We start from the raw sequence: 16703 nt of genomic DNA, 5'->3' as shown, positions 1-16703 counted from the left end.
ATCGTTGTTCAATTAATGTATTGCATTAAATATTGTTATTTATAATCGGACCTTATCTGACCTCTTTTAATTGAGTCGAGAGTATTTCAAAAACATCCGTCTTACTTTGATAGGAGTAAGGTCTGCGTACACTTTACCCTCCCTAAACCCCACGTTGTGGAATTCCACTGAATTATTGTTGTTGTTGTTGTAATCAAAATTACTTTTAACAAAAAAACTACATTGAATATATCTTGTAACAAATAATAATATAACTATGAATTGTAATTACTCAAAGCATAGCTAAAAAACCCCTAAATTTCGACCTAATATTATAAACTCCAATATATGTTTGGGTGAGATTGTTTTCTACTTAATTTGATCAGTATCATAGGTGTAAGCACTCAATTGGCAAATTGCTTTGCTCTTGACTTTCTTTAAACAGGATGGGATCTTTCTCAATCCTTTTACTTATTCTGCTGACGTGTTCTTTTTTCTCCAAATAAATATATATAGAATATGTGTCAATCATATTTTGCTTTTATTATTAATTATTATCATCATCCATGATCATGAGTGACCATCATTCTTTCATTAATCATGCAACTGGCAATCAAAAATTTATCAAATAAAATTATAACACCTTCAAATAATTAAAATGGGTCGGCAAAGTAATTCTTCGTGGAAAAGAATGTTTTGATGAGGAGGTAAAGAGCTATCAGACCTTAATTACTATCATAAGTGTAGCTAAACTTCCAATTAATACTTTGTTTAATGAACATAAAGGGGTTTAGGGTTTAGGGTATTTATTCATTTTTAAAAAAAAAATAAATATTAAAAAGCTTACTTTGTTTCAGTCTTTTAGTAGTCATCCATATAAAAATCTATAAATTGTTGGAAGATGGTATAAAATATTTACTAAGTAAACTAATACTTATATGTTCAAATAGTAATTCTTTATAAGACCTGATCCAATAAATTTAGTACAAATATTTTACTAATTCAGTTGATTGATTACTTAAACTTTTACTTTATTGGTGATACTATAATTTTTCAACTTGTAATTTCCTCTTCTATTTTCCCAATCTTTTTCCTTAATAATTGAAAAATTATTTTAAAAACAAGGATTAAGGGCTATTTAATTTTAAATCCTGTACGTTTAACTATTTTATTTGAGTGAATGATTACATACTTTTCTATTAATCTAACGTATAGAACACAAATCATCACCCTTGTAGGGCATGAACAGTTGATCTCTTAAAATAATCAGAATGAAACTCGACTCTCAAATTGAATGAATAGCCATTTACAGGATAATTGATTAATTCCTGTTTGTTCAATATCTGAGGAAAGTAAAATGGAAGATTTATTCGATCAATTCGCAGAATTCCATTACTATTAATGGGGGCTCCGCAATTTCTTATGGACACAAGCATCCCAGGTAATAATAACCCCCCAAAAGGTGCCCCTTGCTGTCAAAATTGGTATAGTTATTTAGGTAAAAAGGAAGAAAAAAATTATTTATAATATTTAGATTTTTAAGTAGATTTTTTTTTTTGATATACCTGAAAAATTCGTAAGATCTTATGAGATAAATTTTTAAATGTTAAAAAGCTGAAGAGGGAAGTGTAAAGAAATGAATTTTGTGCCAAACTCAATTAAAAGTTTATAAGGTGAGAATTATCCATGACCTTACCATAAGACAAATAACTCGTCATTCAACCAAAATGGTAAGAAGAAAAGCCTGAGAACTTTGAAAGATAACCAAAAAAAGGAATGTTGAATTAGAAGACACATCATGGAGAGTTGCTTGAAATAAACAACTACATAAGTAGGTAGTAGTTGGTTTACTTTTGAGAAATAAAAAAATCTATCATCACTACTATATAGTAGGAGTAGCAATCATCATAGATCTACCTTACAAAGACAGGATCTAAAATTTAAATTTGTTGAATTCCACTTATTCTTGTTAAAAACTAATGATTTTTGTTGATAAGGAAATTGACAACAACATTGGGAGTATGTTGGAAGACATACATCGTGGCTACTATATAAAATGTAAGGTTGCTGGAAATATAAGAGAGGAAAGTAATTCTTGAAACTATTAATTGACTATCTCACTACTTTTGATATTCCAACTAGCGCCTATCAAACTTATCCAATAGTGCAAATTTTCATCTAATGATTCTTGTCCTCAATGATTTGTGGAGACCCTTTAAATAATATATTTGTTTTGTAAGAAAATGTTAGCGTTATTGAATCCTTTTTTGGATTACTACAAAAGCATAAAATTCTTAAACTATATAATACTCTCTCCATTCCAAAATAATTGAACTGTTGGAGTATTTTTTAGTGTTCAAAATAATTGAATTGTTCACTATTCAAGATAGATGTTGAATTATTTTTTTCCAATTTTACCCTTCATTAATTAAATTTTCAAGGTTGAGTTCCAAGAATGAATTAAATGAGTATTGAGAGTTAGCATTAAATTTGAAAAGGACAAAAATGGAAAAAAATGACTAATTTATGTCTTTATTTTTTTTCTTAAGATATGTGTCATATTCCAACAATTTAATTATTTTGGAATAGTGGAAATATATACAGACTTGAGTTTTTTAAAAAACTTATGAGAGAGCTAGCAATCCAGAAACTTAATATATATCCACATGGGGCAGAAATCAACAATTCAACATGTCACGTGGAAAGTTGAAATTAAATTATAGCCAAAAAAAATGAATTATTTCTTTTAAACAGGCGAAAACTATGGGTTTTTTTTTAATAAAGAGGTTGAGAACAACATTGAGAGTCAAGGAAGTAAGGAAAACATCATGGCATGATTTATATATGCATTGATCAATGATTAATTAGGAATTAAGTCATACTTTAGTACAGCTAATATTGTTATTGTTTTTACTATCCAAATTAAGTACCAAATGCAAACAATCCAACAAAAAATATAATTTAAAAAAGAAAAGGATTTATTTTTTTATGGAGATGGCCGGTGGGCTACAGGTGATGCCGGTGCTGTATTTGGTGTAAAACTACTCCAATTCACGCCAAATTTTACATCAAACTTGGTGTGTGAATAGTGTCACACTAAATTTGGTGTAACACTATTCATCACACCAATTGTACTTTTTGACTATTTTATTATTATTTCATTATACAATACTTTTAATTAAATGTTATACAAATTGTACGTTTTAATTAAATATTTTATTACTTTTACGTAATATTTTCATAATATTAATTTTACATTAAAAATTTAATTTTTTATAAATTATTTTTCTATACTTGAATTTTTTAAATTAAATTTATTTTAATTCTACTATAAATTTCTTCACAAAAATTAATATGCAAAATATAAATTGGTGGACAAATAATACAATGTACTTTAGAATTATCAAAAATAATAAACATTCAACAAACTAGTAATTGACATACATCAAAATTGAAATATAAAATATATAATAATTTTGAAGAGTACAAAAAAACATAATAATTTAAAAAAATTACAACAACAACTTAATAATCTGATAGATTATTTCCAGATCCACCAATATTATTAAAATATGGGTTGTATGGGGCCGAAAATTGTGGTGTTTGTGGTTGCGGATGCTGAAATTGTTGATTTCTTTTTTCCATTATACGAATTTGTTCTTGTCGAACAAATTCATGAACATTTGGATCGGCAATATCATTCAAATTCATAAATATAATTTTATTTTCTTCTTTATATTCATAAATATAATCTTATTATGTATAATATGTAATATTTGCTAGCAATTTATATTATTTAAAAAATTATGTTATAAAATAATTTTGTATTAAACGACTATAATTTGAAACAATACGAAAATTATATATAGTGATTGTTTTGGAAAGAATTTTGTTTGGTGACATAAGAAATAATAAATGAAATAAGAAATAATAATATAATACAACAACAACCCAGTGAAATCCCACAACGTGGGGTCTGGGGAGGGTAAAGTGTACGCAGACCTTATTCTTACCAAGGTAGGACGGTTGTTTCCGATAGACCATTGGCTCAAAAGAAGCATAAAAAGAGGTCAGAAAAAAAATTTAGTATAAAATTTGGTGCAATGAGTTAGAATTGATTTATATCAAATTTAGTATTAGTGTAAAATTTAATGTTTGAATTAGAGATGCCCTTAATTAAAAAAAATAATTCATATCACATGCAATTTGAAATTATAAGTACATGACGCACCACAATAATAAAGTGGGATAAAGAAATACGTTGAAGGAATCTAAGAATAATTACTCCGGGCAACATAGAGAGGCAGGAGATGCAGAAGCCACCAGCCGGATCGACCAACAAATGATAGGAGATGAGTTTATTTGACTAATTGGTGATTCCTAGACATATCTAATACAGATGTTTCTGAAATATGATCTATTTTAACAAGAATAATTTAGTTTAGTTTGATGCGAAATTCAAAAAAATAATTAACACAAAATTAAATTTTATGTTCTTCAATTAAAGTTATAAAAAAATATATCAAAATGCTCTTTAATTTTATATCTTTAAACATATCACATGAAAAGTTAAAATTAAAGTATAATTAAAAAAGAAAAAGATTATTTCTTTTAAACGGACTAAAACTATGTTATTTGTTTTATAAAGAGGTTGAGAACAGCATTGAGAGTCAAAGAGAAGGAAAACATCACGGCTAGTTTTGATATTCCAACTATTGATGTTTCTCCATTTTTTAGATTAGTGGAAAACGAAGAAGCGGAAAAGAAGGCTATGGAGCAAATAAGAGAAGCTTGTGTTAACTATGGTTTCTTCCAAATTGTGAATCACGGAATTCCTTTGGAATTGTTGAGCAGAACCATGGATATGTATAAGACGTTTTTTGCTTGTTCCGATGAAGAAAAACTCACGGTACCTCCTGATAATTAATTAAAAAGCACACAGAATTCAGCTGAGACTTATGAGCACTTGTTGTTTCGTTTTCCATTCTCTGGCTTCAATGTCTGCCTCAATAATACACCTCATTTCAAGTAATATTCTCTCTCGAGTGAATCTCAAACTAACTGTTTCTAGTTTAGGCGAACTAGCTAGTACAAATTTTAATTTTAATTGTCTTTTTCTTCCTTTAGAAAATTAGTAAGAATGTTGTGTGTTTGATATTCTAATTAGTCAAGTATTGGAGGAGATGGTTTCCCATTTCACAAAATTAGGACATGTGTTGGAAGGAATCATAAGTGAGTGTCTGGGCCTCCCTTCTGACTTCCTAGCAAACTACAGTAATGATGGGTCTCTGGATTCCTTGCTCGGACTCCATTACTTTCCAGCGACAGACGATGACAACACAGGAAAACCTGCACATGAAGATCCTTGATGCTTCATCATTCTCTACCAGGATGAAGTCGGAGGCCTTCAGGTGCACAAAGATGACCACTGGATTCCCATAGCACCTTCCAAAAACAAACTAATTGTTAACATTGGTGATGTGATTCAGGTATTTATAATTTGACTGCTCTGCTGGTTAATTTCATAGTTATCATTATCCCAAAATTTAAAAACTTTTTATGTTGTTGACATAAAAAAGGTGCTAAGCAACAATAAATTCAAGAGTGCAAGTCACAGAGTGGTGAGACCAAGTGAAACAAACCGTTACTCATATGCGTTCTTCTATAATGTGCAAGGAGACAAGTTGGTTGAGCCGTTACCACAATTTACAAAGGAAATTGGAGAGTCGCCCAAGTACAGAGGATTCCTGTTCGAAGAATATTATCGGCTGAGAATCAGAAACAAGAGTCATCCACCAGCTAGACCTGAAGGTCTCATCCATATAACCCACTACTCAATTTCTAATTAGACGACCAGTCTATATGGTGAAAGGTTTCTCTATATATGGAAAAAAAATTTAGCAGTACCATGTATTACATCACTCCTAATATGAATGTTGAATATATATTACATCACTCCTAATATATATGTTCATGACCATCTCATTTAAAAATTTAAATGGTTAGAGAGTGCACGGTTATTTTCTTAATTATGTTAAACGTCTTTCACTGTACAAGTCTGATTCTTTGAAGAGGAATCCTCAATTTATAGTTATGTGCCGCGCTGCTGTTTGTTGCTCCTAATTTAAATTACTCAAATTGCAGATACTTCAATCTTGTTTCATTCCTTTCCCTCTTTTCTTTTCCGAATAAAGTCAAGTACTACTACTCATTGTTTACTCTAGTTTGTCACTTTCTAAAAGGGAGTTTGACACTATTAGTATTGTTTGACCATTTTTACCAGATTACCAATTAATATTCGTCGTAGAGTTTACTTGGCATTACCTTATGAGTGATCTGATTGTTTAAATATATTTTACACCGTCACTGCATTGAACTTAAAAACTCAAGCTTCTTAGTTTTCTCTTTTTGCAAAAATAAGCCGTTTAATGTCTAAACCCGCGGCACTAAGTAAAACTGGTGTCTGGCAAACTTTTCTAACAGACCTGTCCAAGTTATCACATTCTCTCATTCTCTGTTATCTAGTGATTCTTGTGCTCAATGATTTGTGGAGACCCTTTAACAGTTTTAACTAATATATTCATTTTGTAAGATAAAATTTTCACGGCATATGATAGAGACTTGAGTTATGAAACAAAGTTGCAACATCTTTAATTAAATTTATCTATATGGCCATATGGGGCAGAACAGAAATGATTAAGGGCTATTTAATTTTAAATCCCGTTTAACTAATTTATGTGAGTGAATGATTGCATACATCTCTATTAATCTAATGTATTGAACACAAATCATCACCCTTGTAGGCCATGAAAACCTGATCACTTAAAATAAACAGAATGAAACTTGACTCTCAAATTGAATGAATAGCCGTTTACAGGATAATTCATTAATTCTTGTTTGTTCAATGTCTCACAGAAGTAAAATGGAAGATATATTTGTGAAAATCGGAGCAATGTAAGTGGGTCGGATTAAGCGGGGCGAGTCAAATGGGGGAATATCATATAAATTGATTGAGCACTTTCTAGATGAAATACCAAAATATGAGTGACTTTTGAATTATGAAACAAAGGTGAGTGACTTTTTAAATGAACTATCTAAGTTGAGTGACTTTTAAATTAGAAATTAAAGCTGAGTGGCTTTCTAAGTGATCTTAAGTTGAGTGACCATCTGAGATATTATCTTGAGCTAAGCTGAAATAAGAAAGGAAATCAAATATTCCCTCTATGATAGAGGCTCTGTCCCAAAAATTTAACTACGTTTGGTCGTAAATGCCTGGGGAACCTACTGTATAGATTACTATTGCAGAGCTTTTGAAAGATAACCAAAAAAAAAACGTTGAATTCTTCTTGGTGGGTTTAAGATCTATAGCAAGGTTGAGAGTCAGTTAGAAGGCAAACATCATGGAGAGTTGTTGGAAATAAACAACTACATAAGTAGGTAGTAGTTGGTTTACTTTTGAGAAATAACAAATCTATCATCACTACTATACGATAGGAGTAGCAATCATCATCTATATTTGCAGAGACGACGGATCTAAAATTTAAATATGTTGGGTTCCGCTTATTCTCTTTAAAACTATATTTTTCGTTTTATAAAGAGGTTGAGAACAACATCATGACTAGTTTTGATATACCAACGATTGATGTTTCTCATTTTTTTAGATCAGAGGAAAATGAAGAAGGGAAAAAGAAGGCTATGGAGCAAATTAGAGCAGCTTGTGTTAACTATGGTTTCTTTCAGATTGTGAATCACGGAATTCCTTTGGAGTTGTTGAGCAGAACCATGGATGCGTATGAGACTTTCTTTGCTTGTGCAGATGAAGTAAAACTAACAGTACCTGATAATTATTTAAAAAGCACAAGGAATTCAGCTGAAACTTATGAGCACTTGGCGTTTCGTAGTCTGCCCCAAAAATCCACCTCATTTCAAGTAATATTTTAATATATGTGTCTATTCTCTCTTGATTGCATCTCTAATTAACTGTTTCTAGTTTAGATGATCCACAGTTATGGTGATTCCAATAAGAAGTAGTACGAATTTAAAGTTTCATTTGTATTTTCGCCCTTTATAAAATTTCTCTGTTTGATATTGTTAGGCAAGTATTGGAGGAGATTTCCAGCGACAGAAGATGACAACATAGGAAAACCTGCACATGTAGATCCTGGCTTCTTCACCATTCTGTACCAGGATGAAGTTAAAGGCCTTCAGGTGCACAAAGATGGACAGTGGATTCCCATAGAGCCTTCCAAAGACAAACTAGTTGTCAACATTGGTGATGTGATTCAGGTGATTATAGTTTGGTTGTTGCTGATTAATTTCACAGATATCATTTTCGAGCTGGAGTCAATATTTTATTTTGTTGACATTAAAAAGGTGCTAAGCAACAATAAATTCAAGAGTGCACCTCACAGGGCGGTCAGACCAAGAGAAACAAACCGTTATTTGTACGCTTTCTTCTACAATGGGGAAGGAGACAAGTGGGTTGAGCCATTACCACAGTTTACAAAGGAAACTGGAGAATCACCCAAGTACAGAGGAGACTCAGAAATAGGACTCATCCACCAGCTAGACCTGAAGATTTCATCAATATAACCCATTACTCAATTTCTAATTAGATGAAAAGTTCTCTATATATGGAAAGAGACATAGCAATAATATGTATTACATCACTCCGTCTCATTTAATAATTTAAACTGTCAGAGAGCACATAAAATTTTTCTTAAACACGTCTTTCACCGTTCAAGCCTGATTCCTTGAAGAGGAATTCTCAACTTGTACCTATGCATCTTGGCGCTGTTTGGTATTACTGTTTTTAAATAATCAAATCTTGTTTGTTTCATTCCTTTTCTCTTTTCTGAATAACGTCAACTACTCCATATTGTTTACTCTAGTTTTAGACCCCCAATGCATATTACCTATTTACATTAAATTTGCCGATACCACAGTAAAAATAAGAAAACAAAATTAAGGGCTATTAATTTGCCGACATCTTTTATCTCGTGGACAGGCAGCACATCATGATTTTTCATTGGTTTTTGGAATTTTGGATCAGGCTTTGCTCATCTGTTGTATTTTGATAAATAGTTTATGTGAAGATTCTTACGTGGTGACTTTTGGAATTTTGGATGAAGACAACAAACAGATTAAAAAAGGCAATGGAAATGACTTCAGTCTTCAGTGAACAAAAAAAGAAAATGACTTTTCAGTCTATTGATCTTATTATAGTTCCATCATCTTAGAATATCTTCGTCACATATCATTGATATAATAATTGGTCCATTAGTTTTAATTTGCTTCTAATTTCAAAATTTAAATAAATCTATTTCTAATCCTTATTTTTTAGAATTATTTTAAATTGTCAATTATTATAATTTATAATATTTTTTATATAATTTTTAAATATATATAAATTAAATTTCAAAAAATTCACTGTTAAATTTAAATAGTTTGACTCTCGAAATTCAAATTATGCCACGTAAATTGAGATTGAGGGGTATTATCTCGTGATTCACGTTCCCAAGACTATGAGGTTCTTAGATATTCTTAATTCCCTCCTTGTAAATATCTTTTTTGTGCAACTAACTTCAACATCAGAAAATGCTTATAACTTTAACTCAAAAGAACATCCAAAACCAAGAACAATACTGAGAGTCCAGAGAGAATTAAGAAACAGATCATGGCAAATTTTGATATTCCAACATTGATGTTTCTCCATTCTTTAGACCAAAGGAAAATGATGGAAGTTAAAAGAAGGCTATTCTGCAAATTAGAGAAGCTTGTGTTGACTATGCTTTCTTCCAAATTATGAATCATGGAATTCCTTAGGAGGTTGTTGAGCAGAGCCATGGATATGTATGACTTTCTTTGCTTGTTCAGTCTTCAGATGAAGAAAAACTATCGGTACCTCCTGATAATCTATTATTATTATCTACCGTTAAAATATTGATTGAACTTTTTGTACTTCGTTAAAAGATTCTCTAATAGGAAAAATTATCTTTTCACATTTTTCTCCAATTATTATTAATCTATTGAAAGAAGTTAAATAATAGAAAAATAATTAAATGTCAATGAAAAAACAAAAACTACCATTTAAATTTGTTTTCACGTACAATGACTCATAATTATAGGATATGACGTCTAATTAAACTATACTAACACTACATGGGATACACTTCAACAATATTTAGTTAAGTTATACAATTAAGGACTCATAATAGAGAACATATGATCTGTTTAAAACACTACTCCTACATGGAAAAGAACACTTTCATATTGCCTCTTAACTCTATATAAAGGATAACCTGCTATATTTTCTAAGATGTATTTGAGGGGTCGAAGATATATATATAATTTGTAAGTTTGACTTTGTTAGGCTGTTTGTCTTAATTTATTTAGTTATGCATCAAGTGTTAATTTGTTTTGAAAGTGGGTCTGTAATTTAACCTTTATGCATGGTATTTGAAGGAAAGTAGATCAGGTCGAGAGGAAATAAAATAGAATAATCTATCTTATTTTTTTCCACGCCGTTAATTACTCACCTGTAAGTAGTTTAATGTAATTTTATCAATTTGTTAATATGGTTTGCTTGATAGATTTCATGAATCCTAAATTTGTTTGGAATGTATGTTTATGTGGTTGAATTTATAATTTAATTGGCTGTCATTAAAAGAAGTATGATTTGAAAATTTGAGCACTTTTATCAGTTTGTTAATTAAGATACCAATATTAGATATACTTTAGTTACAATTTTCACCATATTAGTTCAAACACCAACGTAGATGCTTTCAAGAGGTACAAGTAATTATATTTTCTCTAAATTCGTAGGAAATTTCCAACTTATTGGAATTGCACTTGAAGTCAGCTTTCATCATTAGGATTGCATTCACAAAATTCTCTTAAATGCGCCCTCCCCCCCCCCCCCCCCTCCCCCCCCCCAAAAAAAAGCGACTCCAATAAGTTACAAATTAATTGTTTTCTTAAATTTTCAGTTTCATTATATGATTTTAACTATTTATTATAAAAGATCAATATGATATTTGAATATGATTGAAAGAGGTAGAACATCGATGCTAAGAGTACTAGGAAGAATAATTAAGGAATCCTAAAATATATGATAAGAGAAGAATATATTTTAAAAATTAAAGAGTCCTAAAATATATAGTACAAGAAAAACATATGATAGGAGTTCTAACGTTTTAAAACTTCTGAACCTAAAATTTTAAATCGCTTTTTTTCTTCTTTGTTTAAATAAAAAATTTACTTGGTAATTTGTTTACCGGACATAACTAGGTTTTATTTTTGGCCCTCCATTCGAGGTATGCCAGAAGATTTGTTGAATAGAAGTATTAAAAAAACGTCTTTTGTGAGATTGTAGGTGTCTTTTTTATCATGTTAATCTAGATTCCATTATTAGATACGTTATATGCTCATTGATAGAGTTTTTATTTATGAAATAACAAATTTGCGGGAAAAAACAATCAATAGATTTATGAGTTTTTCACAGAAATTTTAAATAAGTAATTTTAGGCATTAGACTTCCAGCTCTTAGTGAGTCATCAAAAGTTTACTTTCAAATACTTCTAATTTATCCTAAAATTTACATGGTATTGTTCAAACTCTGTTCTTCTCTTCAAGTTCATTGCGCATGAGTTTGATTTAAATGCATATATATCTTTAATAATCAAATAGTTGTTAAGGACTCCGGAAAAAAAGATCAGATGAGATAATAATACTTTTTTGAGATATAATATTTATTTAATGGTTTTATAAAAAAAAAATTGAGTTATCGGTTCGGTATTTGATTTTTAATATTGGGTTATTGGGTAAATCGATAACCCATTAAAACATAACAATTTACTATTTTAATTTTTTACTCATACATAAATATCAAAGTATCAAATAAAAGATATTAATATAATCACTATATCAGATTATTAGTACCCTACACAATCACAGTTCACACTGTATTTACTTAAGGTTCATAGTGTCAAAATCTAAAGAACTAAGAACGGCGGCGGCTACGGTTTGCAACGACAATGGCAAGGGTTAGGCGATGACCAAGGTTGTGAATTGTGAGTATTCACAACAAGAATGTCCGATTTGCTTGTTTAGTTGTATGCTTGTATCGCATCAAATTGTTGGAGAAGTTATATAATTCTTTTGAAAGCATTTTTTTATTGGTTATACTGAAAATCGAACCGTTAAAGACCAAAAACCGATAAATCGAAAATCTATAACAAATATCTTATTGGTTTGGTTATCAGTTTCGTGTATTTAAAAATTGAAAACCGATAAATCGAACCGATAATACATAAAATCAAACCGAACCGATCGATACACATCCCTATTCATTATGCGTGATTTTCAAAATTTAAGAGAGTTAAATTATTTGTGCATTAATACTGAGAATGGGTTTTGAGGGAACTTGAGTGGTTCCAAATGTATTACTTGTTTTGGAAAAAACATGTTTATTTTAAAGAAAGCATAAAGTGTTTTAGAAAGAAGTTCAAATAAAGTCCACTTTGACTTTAGAGGAGTATTTTTGAGTATTTACTCAAGATATATTAAATGAGCCTTATTGCATGTTTGGGAGTAGTGTTGAACATCGATTTGAGTAAGAGTTTAAATAACTCAAACCCCATAAACTATGTAGCTAGCGTAAGATAGAGCCGTACAGTTGATTAGGGCGATTACTCACTTCAGCCCCTGATAAGGAATTTCAATATGGATTCATGAGTTGAGTTTGCATTCCTTATCATGATAAGATATTGGACGGCGCTGGCAACATGAGCAGTAGGTTGTATCATCATGATACTCATAGTGATGGTTGTCGGTTGAGAAACTCCTAAGAAAAGAAAAGCTATTATTTTTAAGAGTTGTATTTATTGCCTTATTTCAGTTGTAAAGTTTGATGTTTAATTACACATGCATACCTTACTTCAGTTCGATTATTTATTGCATTCAACTCTATTACATACTGTAGGGAATGAACTAACACCATTTGGCATTGCATCATTTTATGATCCAGTATAGTTAGTTCAGTTCATTTATTTATTGATCATTTTTAGTGGAGTAATCAGATAGTCGTGAGTCTTGTTTCGGCACCTATCTCAGTTTAGTAAAGACTTCATGAAAAAATTTAGAGAGAATCAGTTCAATTTATTTATTCTGATGTTGTAAATATTTTTACTACTTATATTCAGAGCTATTTTCAGAATTCTGCTTAAAGAAAGATTGAGATGTTTTAAGTTTATTTAAATGATTTTAATTGCTCATCTTTTTAATCTTTCGCATGTATGTTTGGTCTTCCATTCAGTAGTTAGCCAGGTCAAGGTTTCGCTTGAGACCATCAATGATTTCTCATTGTAAACATATTTACTACTTATATTCAGAGCTATTTTCAAACTTCTGCATAAAGAAAGATTGAGATGTTTTAAGTTTATTTAAATGATTTTAATTGCTCATCTTTTTAAGCTTTCGCATGTATGTTTAGTCTTCCATTCAGTAGTCAGTCAGTCTAAGATTTCGTTTGAGACCATCAATGATTTCCGAGTGCCAACCACGTCTAGGGTGTAGGCTCGAGGCGTGACAAAAAGTCTATGTGGTGAAAAGTTTTCTCTATATGGAAGAAACATAGCAATAATATGTATTACAGGACTCTTAATATATATGTATGTTAAAGTGTGTGACCATCTCGTTTAATAATTTAAACAAGGAGCATATAGTTATTTTCGTAATTATGTTAAACACGTCTTTCATCGTACATGCCTGATTCTTTTAAGAGGAATCCTCAATTTATAGCTATGTGTCTTGCCGTTGTTAGTTGTTACTAATTTAAAATACCCAAATTGCATATACTGCACATCTTGTTTCCTTTTTTCTTTTCCGAATAACGTCAAGTTCTCGTTCATATTGTTTACTCTTGTTTTAGACACCAATGCATCTGTTTTATAAAATTTAACTCCCTATTAAAGCTAGATGGAATCTAGAGTATTGAAATTTTTTCTGAACAAATCCTTGATAGTGCTAAAAAAATATATCAGACAAATGAGAGAGTACTAATTAAGATCTAACAAAGCAAATTATAATAGTAAATTGAAGGATCCATGTGACGTGGTTATGTCCCTTTCTATGGTTCTGCAAAGGGATTTAAATTATTTGATTTAATTAATCTGTAACCATGCTTATCCTTTTTTATAATGGTAATCATCAACCAGAAACACACACATCTAGATACTTAAAAAGCCACAATTTTGTGTGAATCTAGTACTGATAAGATTTTTCTTAGCCATATTGAATGTTGTAAGTAATAAGATTCTTTGCAAGTCGACATGGCTAATTCACTCATGCCAATAGTTGATCTCTCCCCTTTCTTTCTAGGAGATAAAGATGGCGAGAGAAAGGCAAGAGAAGTGATAAACGAAGCATGTTGTCGATATGGCTTCTTCCAAATTGTCAATCATGGGGTGGCTTTGGACCTAATGAACCGCGCCTTAAAACTATCAAAGTTCTTTTTTGAGTGTCCTGTTGAAGAGAAAATGAGCTGCTCTCCATTGCCAGGGGCGCCTTTTCCTGCAGGCTATAACCGAAAACCAAATCCATCTTATGAGTTTTCAGAGTACTTGGTTATGCTTCAGCCTGGATCCAACTTCAATGTTTTTCCTGCCAATCATCCACAGCTCCGGTAAGTTAAATATATTAGAACGATTTATGTAATATGCATAAAAAAGTTTGATATTATTCATATTGTCTGACCATTTTTACCAGGTTATCAATTAATATTTGTCATAGAGTTTACTTGTCATTACCTTATGAATGATCTGATTGTATAAATTGTTGTCGCTAACTTGAACATAAACTCACACTTCTATTTGTCAGCACATTATTGGATCTTTTCGGATTACTACTAAAGTATAAAATTCGTAAACTAATAGCGTATGATAGAGACTTGAGTTTTGAAACAAAGTTGCAACATCTTTTTAAATTTATGACAGAGCTATCCAGAAAGAGAATATTATTTATATAGCCATATGGGGCAGAACAGAAATGATTAAAGGCTATTTAATTTTAAATCCCATTTAACTATTTTATTTGAGTGAATGATTGCCTACTTCTCTATTAATTTGATATATAGAACACAAAAATCATCACCCTTGTAGGGCATGAAAAGTTGATCACTTAAAATAAACAGAAGGAAACTTGCCCCTCAGGTTGAATGAATAGCCATTGACAGGATAATTCGTTAATTCATGTTTATTCGATATTTCAGAGAAGTAATGGGAGATTTATTCAATCAATTCGTGAAGATCGGAGCAATTTTAGAGAGCATCCTTAGTGAATCCTTGGGTCTGCCTCCAAGTACTCTCCAAGAATTTAACAATGACAGAAATTCTGATGTGTTGACAGCATTGTATTATTTACCAGCAACAGAGAAAGGGAAAATAGGAATAAATTCACATAGAGATGTTGGATGTATAACATTTGTATTACAAGATGAAGTTGGAGGGCTTGAAGTTCAAAAGGATGGTAAATGGATCCCAGTAACCCCCAACAAAGGTGCCCTTGTGGTCAACATTGGGATTGTTCTTCAGGTAAAAAAAAAATTACTCTTATTTTTTCTACTTACGATATTATATAAGTAATACAATATTACTTATGAGATGGATGTGATCTCTATACTCTTAACAAGAGGTTTCGAGTTTGAATCTCCTTGCGGAAACTAATCTACAACAACCACAACTCGAGTTACATGCAACTAGTCACCCTTTATTGGTGGAGCTGACCCAACACTTTTTCCAACACTCTTCAATGAACCCTATATGTTACGAATCTGAATTAAATGATTACATCAAAGAAATATATATTTACTTTTGTCGTATGATGTTTATATTTTAATTTTTTGCTGAAGGTGCTGACGAATGACAAATACAAGAGTCCAAATCATAGGGTGGTGAGACCTAATGGTAGATCAAGAAATTCATTTTCGTTCTTCTATAACGTATCAGGTGAAAAATGGCTTGAACCCCTTCCCTATTTCACCAAGCAAATTGATCAGAAACCAAATTATAAGGGATTCTTGTACAGCGATTATTTGCTCAAGCGCAATGAAAATAAGCTTAAACGTGCTTCTGGACTTGAAGAAGATCTTGGGTTATCTCATTTTTCACTCACTACTTAGTACAAATTTCCATTTTTGTTTTCTTTTCTTTGTCATCTAAAACAATATCGTTTCTTTCCTTTCATTATCCAAAAAGATCATCTATGCAAGTTACTTGATAAATTTGATCAATATTTGGGCCAATTTATCATTCGACCTCTTTATGGACTAAGTTCAGTATATGAACAGCCCAAGAGGGTTGGATTGGACAAGCGTCCAGGTCCACTCTTCTAGTGGATGTACGAAGTAGAAACAACTTTTCAATCCTGTTTCGAGAAATAGTCATTATTATGGTGGAGTTTCAAATTTTAACGAACGAAATTGGTCCAATGAAAAACTGCATAAGATGGTTAGTTGTGTGCATCTAGATTTCTGATCATAGAAAGATGGTTGTGTGAAAGTTATCAATCCTTGATTCAACCATTCATCAGACAACGCTGCAGAACCAGTTTGTGACCTCAACTCTGGCCTGCTGAATTTCAGGCCTAAATAATATCGTAGGCCCATTCAGACCATGTCAATATAGGTTTTGTTAAGACTCGTCATCTCTATTCTGTTATTTTCATGC

At 31.1% G+C, this 16703-nt stretch overlaps 2 protein-coding genes and 1 pseudogene across 3 annotated transcripts; all 3 read left to right on the top strand.

Annotated features, from left to right (window-relative positions):
• Window positions 1-2973: 2973 nt before the first annotated feature.
• Window positions 2974-5891, top strand: LOC129893955 (1-aminocyclopropane-1-carboxylate oxidase 5-like; annotated as a pseudogene).
• Window positions 5892-7463: 1572 nt separating this feature from the next.
• Window positions 7464-8766, top strand: LOC129893954 (2-oxoglutarate-dependent dioxygenase citB-like). The gene is made up of 3 exons (XM_055969409.1): window positions 7464-7908; window positions 8011-8265; window positions 8353-8766. Exons 1-3 carry the CDS (start codon window positions 7594-7596, stop codon window positions 8569-8571), a joined length of 789 nt encoding a protein of 262 aa, XP_055825384.1. The 5' UTR covers window positions 7464-7593; the 3' UTR covers window positions 8572-8766.
• A 747-nt stretch (window positions 8767-9513) lies between these two features.
• Window positions 9514-16294, top strand: LOC129895527 (jasmonate-induced oxygenase 1-like). Of its 2 annotated transcripts, XM_055971250.1 has the most exons (4): window positions 9514-9879; window positions 14359-14662; window positions 15248-15569; window positions 15887-16293. In XM_055971250.1, exons 2-4 carry the CDS (start codon window positions 14460-14462, stop codon window positions 16154-16156), a joined length of 795 nt encoding a protein of 264 aa, XP_055827225.1. In that variant the 5' UTR covers window positions 9514-9879; window positions 14359-14459; the 3' UTR covers window positions 16157-16293. The 2 variants fall into 2 exon arrangements, with proteins under 2 accessions (XP_055827225.1, XP_055827224.1); XM_055971249.1 differs by lacking the exon at window positions 9514-9879 and having other exon boundaries at window positions 14226-14662; window positions 15887-16294.
• Window positions 16295-16703: the final 409 nt, after the last annotated feature.

The sequence above is a fragment of the Solanum dulcamara genome, chromosome 7 (assembly GCF_947179165.1).
Source record: "Solanum dulcamara chromosome 7, daSolDulc1.2, whole genome shotgun sequence".
Lineage (NCBI taxonomy): Eukaryota > Viridiplantae > Streptophyta > Magnoliopsida > Solanales > Solanaceae > Solanum > Solanum dulcamara.
The sequence above is the reverse complement of the archived record's forward strand: the minus strand, read 5'-3'. Positions and strand labels throughout refer to the sequence as shown.